At 37.0% G+C, this 6077-nt stretch overlaps 1 protein-coding gene across 1 annotated transcript; it reads right to left on the minus strand.

Moving 5' to 3' along the window:
• Window positions 1-32: 32 nt before the first annotated feature.
• LOC109582846 (hemicentin-1-like) lies at window positions 33-5130 on the minus strand. The gene is made up of 8 exons (XM_019997842.1): window positions 4940-5130; window positions 4545-4826; window positions 3752-4117; window positions 3073-3378; window positions 2612-2771; window positions 2331-2494; window positions 1508-1819; window positions 33-364 (listed from the first exon to the last, which is right to left on the minus strand). The coding sequence occupies exons 1-8, from the start codon at window positions 5097-5099 to the stop codon at window positions 33-35; spliced, it is 2082 nt and encodes a 693-aa protein (XP_019853401.1). The 5' UTR covers window positions 5100-5130.
• Between the last annotated feature and the right edge of the window lie 947 nt (window positions 5131-6077).

Consider the following 6077-nt stretch of genomic DNA (forward strand, 5'->3'; position numbering starts at 1 on the left):
CAAAATAAAAATACATTTACATGTATTTACCCTTATACATTACCTTGTACTAATAAGGTTATATTGTCTTGTTCTGGTGACTGTATTATATTGGTGATGTTATTGATTCCAATACAAGTATATATTGACTCATCAGTCTTTAATCCATTGCTAAACACTAGTACTGACTGTAGTGTAGTTGGAGGCAGTAAGGTCTCCATTATATCAATGAGACCAGTTACTGGTTGTACTATCAATCCACTGGACACGTTTATCCAATTGATGGATGGAGTTGGTATTCCGTAAGCTTGACATGTGAAGTTTGCTGGTTGTGTTTGGTTTATGATGATCTCTCTTGGCTCAAGAGTAGTTACATTAGGAGGATCTGAGAGAGAGAGGAGAGAATGAAGAATGAGATATTAGAGATATGAGGGAGTAGATATAAATGAAATGTAGTTGTACATTAGAGAGAAAGAGAGGGAAGGAAGATAAAGGAATGTGTTTAGATGGATAGCAGCAGGTACTATCACAAGGACATTGCTAAATAAACGAAACTACTAATTAAAATACTAATTCTTCAGACATATCCCATTGCACATTAGAATAAAACTAATTAATAATAATTAGTAGTGATTATAGGGCACATGTTCATTAGTTAGTAACACAAAATGTAGAATTAATTAATACAATACAATAACACTACAGGGGTATGATGCTACATGTACACGTAACTTGAAAAATTGAAGTCGGAATCGACTCAAACTTTCTACATAGCTTAAGTACATCAATGTGTATCAGAAAATGTAATAAAAATTGGGGGTGATTTCAGAGCCAATTTTCAGAAAAAACCATGGGCTATAATATAGTACAGGGTATTTTTCAGAATTTTAGCGTTTTCTTAAATTGGCCGTAACTTGAAAAATTGAAGTCGGAATCGACTCAAACTTTCTACACAGCATAAGTACATCAATATGTATTAGAAAATGTAATAAAAATTGGGGGTGATTTTGGAGCCATTTTTTGGAAAAACCATGGGCTATAGTACAGGGTATTTTTCAGAATTTTGGCGTTTTTTTTAAATGGCTGTAACTTGAAAAATTGAAGTCGGAATCAGCTCAAACTTTCTACGTAGCTTAAGTACATCAATATGTATCAGAAAATGTAATAAAAATTGGGGGTAATTTTGGAGCCATTTTTCAGAAAAAACCATGGGCTATAGTACAGGGTACTTTTCCAAAAATTTGGAGTTTAAAAAAATGGCCATAACTTGAAAAATTGAAGTTGGAATCGGCTCAAACTTTCTACATAGCTTAAGTACATCAATATGTATGAGAAATTGTAATAAAAATTGGAGGTAATTTTGGAGCCATTTTTTGGGAAAAACCATGGGCTATAGTACAGTGTACTTTTCTGAAATTTGAAGTTTTAAAATACGGTCATAACTCAAAAAATTAAAGTCGGAATCAGCTCAAACTTTCTACATACATGTACAAAGTTGAGTAATGCAATATACAAAACTTAAACTTACGGAACACAGAGAAATTAAAAGACTCGGAAAGAGCCTCAACCCTTTCCGCCAAGTCATTGACAGCGTGACACTGATAACCTCCATTGTCATCGAGGGTCAAACTACTGAGTGTTAGCACACTAACAGAAGTATCCGTCTCTGGCATAGAAAAACTAACACTAGCTCCTGGATCAGTGGCAGGATTAATAATACTACCATTGATAATCCAAGTGACTGTAGGAGTGGGGAACGCCCTGACAGTGCAAGTAAATGAAGCTGTGTCACCATAAATTCCAGACAGTGGGAAGGAGGAAATGTTTACATTAGGAGGCACTATACGTGTGTGTGGATAGAGAGAGAGAAGGGACAATTAAATAAATCAATTAGTAGGTATAATAAAAATGACAACAAACACATGTGAGTGAAATGGCATTATGAAAATAATAATAATAATAATAATAATAATAATAATAATAATAATAATAATGACATAATTTAATTGGATGTGCTAATTGAAGCCCAGACACGTTCGTAACAATATCCGTTTTCCAGGCGCAATAAGTAACAATAAGTAATGGGCTATATGTGTACAGCAATGCAATCATGTCACAGAATAGATGTACATAGAAGTGCTTTAATAGTAACAGGTATGTAAGACAAAGTAAAATGCAGTTAACATAATGAACAAGGATTTAATCGCAGCTCCTAAACTTGAAAATCTTTACAGCAAAAACAGACCATGCGTGTGCATGCATATACCAATGACACTATGGCTTCAGTTTATGTATATATGCACATATGCTATAAATGACATATCACTCATTACCAGTATCATTAAACTCACATTGGACTCTCAGAGAAGCATAGGCCGACTGTGTCATGTGGATATTGGATACAACGCATGTGTATTGTCCAGCATCAGCTAATGAGGCATTCCTGATAGTTAATGAGCCGTATGTTGGAGAGGAGGGGTCTTCAAAGATATATTTATTATTAGAAATGAGGAAGCTGTTCATGTGTGTATATAGGTACAAGGAAAAGGGATAGTTGTAGTAATTGAGAAGCATTATATTGTACCCTTACTCCCTCTCTCTTTCCTCTCTCTCCTCCTTTCTCTCCTCTTACAAATCTCTTGTAGTAGCGTTGTATCTAACAATCTCTGTACTTGAATTAAAGAACCAGACAACGGAGTGAAGTGGTTCTGAGGCAGAAGTACAATTCAGCAGAACATCTTGACCAGTGAGGACCTGCTGACTAGCAGGAGCATCAATGATCACTGGGCCAGCTGGATAATAAAGAGAGAGAGAGGGAGAGAGGAGAGAGAGAGAGAGAGAGAGAGAGAGAGAGAGAGAGAGAGAGAGAGAGAGAGAGAGAGAGAGAGAGAGAGAGAGAGAGAGAGGGAGAGGGAGAGAGAGAGAGAGAGAGAGAGAGAGAGAGAGAGAGAGAGAGAAAGAGAGAGAGAGAATTGTTTTGGAAAGAGAACATAAATAAACAAAGACAAGGACATAAAGAAAAGGAGAAACAGAAACAGAAAAGGAGACAGATGGAGAAAGCATAAAAGGTAAACAGAAAATGCCATTCCTTACCTTCCACCTCAAGACTAACAGTAGACTCAGCTGAACCAGCAGGGTTCCTCGCTATTAAAGTATAGTTACCTTCATTACTATGAGACACTCCGATGATACTCAGGGTCAACAAGTCCCCAGAGAAAGTAAAACCATCAATGTTTGAACCAGTGATATCGGTAGAGCCCTCAAGATTAGTGAATATCCATTGTAGGCCATTAGTGGTGACTCGTGGATCATCATTAGTAATGTTAAATGATAACGTGACACTCTCACCAACGACACCTAAAACTGTACGACGACCATTGACTGAAACAGACGGTGGGACTAGAAAAAGAATAATGTTATTGTTAGAGAGAAGAAACACAATGCTATAGGAAAAAGAATGTGGCCATTGACATGTATTGAATGAGGAAAACAAGCATAGCTGGTTAATATATAAATAGTAGAGTTCAATTAGCTAACAATTATAATGTTATAATGTAATTGATTTACTAGGAAACTTATTTATCATCCCAAAAAAGGTAATGTGAAAGAAACAACTAGTACATGTTAGAGCTAGTATGCAAATTACATTTCATACAGGAGGGGTAGGTAATAATATCTTTTCACTATTCAAGCATGGCATCAAGAGTTTGAACACTCTGTGTGTTATAAGTACAACAAGCACAGACAGAAATGCTCATAAAGTTACATTTACCTTGAATAATGAGCGATACGGAAAGACTGCTAATTGCTCCAATGTCATTCACAACTCCATTATCACCGTTACAAGTGTAAGTTATATCCTCTTCAGCTTTCATTACGCTGAACAACGTTAGGAGGGAGAGAGTCACCGCTCGTCCTTGGGAATCCAAACCAGTACTAACTGTAATCTCAACCTCATCGCTGACATTAGTTAATATTGAAAATCCTAGTGGGCCCCCACCAGAACCGAGCATTGTTTCATTGCTTAACCAGGTGAGAGATGGTAGAGGGACTCCGAATCCTTGGCAGGTGAGAATGACATCATCTGTTTCATTTATAATGACCTGGCCACTAGGAGACACTGTGATATTAGCTGGATCTAGAATAGAAAAATAAGAAATACACTATATATAGCTCATGAATCCTTTTATAAAAGCAAAAAATAATAATATTACATTCATTCATGTACTGTCAATGGTTTCATGAAAGTTACCGATGCCAAAATATTTTAATTTAGCTATGGCATGTATTAATCTCTCAAGCATTATGTTACTATGCATATTATACAAATGCCATGTGCCACTACTGTTGCTACATATGATAGTTTGTATAGTATCAAGTAGCGGAGTAAAAACAAGTAGTGTTGAGAGTAAGTGGTGTGAATATCAATTGTATTGCACAATATGCACACTCAAGCATCTTACTATGAGGGAGAGAGAGCGGGGGGAGAAGAGAAAGGAGAAGAAAAGTATAAGAGAAAGATAAAGAAGGAGAGAGAGAGAGAGAGAGAAAGGTGCTTGACTTACGTAATATTGTAACAGTAGCAGTGTTAGACAAAACATGCCCAAATCTGTTGCTGGCGTTACAGACATATTCACCGCTATCAGTCAAGCTAGCATTAAAACTTAGAATGCTCTGCAACACGTCATCATCTTCTGTCTCAACCGCCACAACAGTCATGGAGGATGAGACTATGCTGCCATCTTTGAGCCACTCAATTGTGTCAGTGTAATTTGCAAAACAAAAGAGCTCGATCGATTCTTCCACTACAACAGCTTGTGATGTAGGACCTTGTACTATGACTGGGTCTGCAATGTACAAGATGAGGAAGGAGTAAGATGTATTTTTAAACAGCACTGAAATGTTCATGTAGCACACAAAATATTATATTTTTGTAGCTTAAAATGCCATGCCGACTTACCAAAGTCTTCACGCAGACCTCCACCGCTTCCAGAGGCTGACCCACTGCCATTCTCACCTAGCAACTGGGCATTAGAGCTCCCTGGTAAACTGTAAAGACTAATAGAGTAGATTAATGATAAAAGAAGAAAGAGAAAAGGAGATCTTCTTGCGGGATCCATTGCTTGGCCAATATGGATGACCCGCCTGTCTTGAAGCAGGAAGTGAACTGCTGGAATTTATTTTAATACTGAATTTAATATTGAGCCCAAAAAGTTTGCATTAAAGTATAATAGTAAAGAATTATTATTATTAATATCTAAAATTAACTTTAATCTACTCTTCTTTTTAAAAAGTAAAGTTACAAAGTCATATCAGGATTCAATTGAATCGCATCATAGAAAGTTGTTCGAACATTTCTTTTCTTGCAAAACTTTTGTATTAGCCTCACGCAAACGTAAACTGACATATATACCAGTGGTAGTAATATCAGTGTTGTGTTTAATGAGATAAAGCCTTTGCCTAGTTGATGAGATTCTGATTGAACTAGCATTGTTACTTTGATTAGTATCATCACACTGAACATGAATACATCAAGAGTATTGTTCCACTCCTTCTTATAAGGCTGGACAGTGACTATTAGACACACGACTATTATCATTGTCATCACTTGTAGCATACCCTCAACTACACTGTCCATTGCTGACATCAGAACTGCAAGCACGACAATCCTCAAAAAGAAGTAGACAGAAGAGAAGCTCCTGGCATCTCTTGTACCTTCAGTTCCGATCCTGTAGCAGCCTTGGAACGAATCCATGAAAGCTCTCAATGCACGATGGTTTAAATGTGTACGATGAAGACATCTCTGTACTACCTGTAGAGGATACAGTAGCAGTATCAATGGTAATGGTATCACAATGAGAGAGAGGACGATTATTGATATCATCATTAACCAGATGTGCTTAGAGCTACCATACTCCACTGAAGCATCCATGTAAAGTAGTTTCATACCCTTCACTTCACCGTTTGCACTGTACACTGTATTAGGTAACAATACTAGGAATGAGACCGAGCAGAGTTTAGTGTAAGAGAGGACTAGAAATGTAGCAAATGCATCAATGAACGAGGTCTGTATCTTCCAGTTCCTCACTGAGTCTACC

This window comes from Amphimedon queenslandica, unplaced genomic scaffold (assembly GCF_000090795.2).
Source record: "Amphimedon queenslandica unplaced genomic scaffold, v1.1 AMPQUscaffold_13350, whole genome shotgun sequence".
Taxonomy (NCBI): Eukaryota; Metazoa; Porifera; class Demospongiae; order Haplosclerida; family Niphatidae; genus Amphimedon; species Amphimedon queenslandica.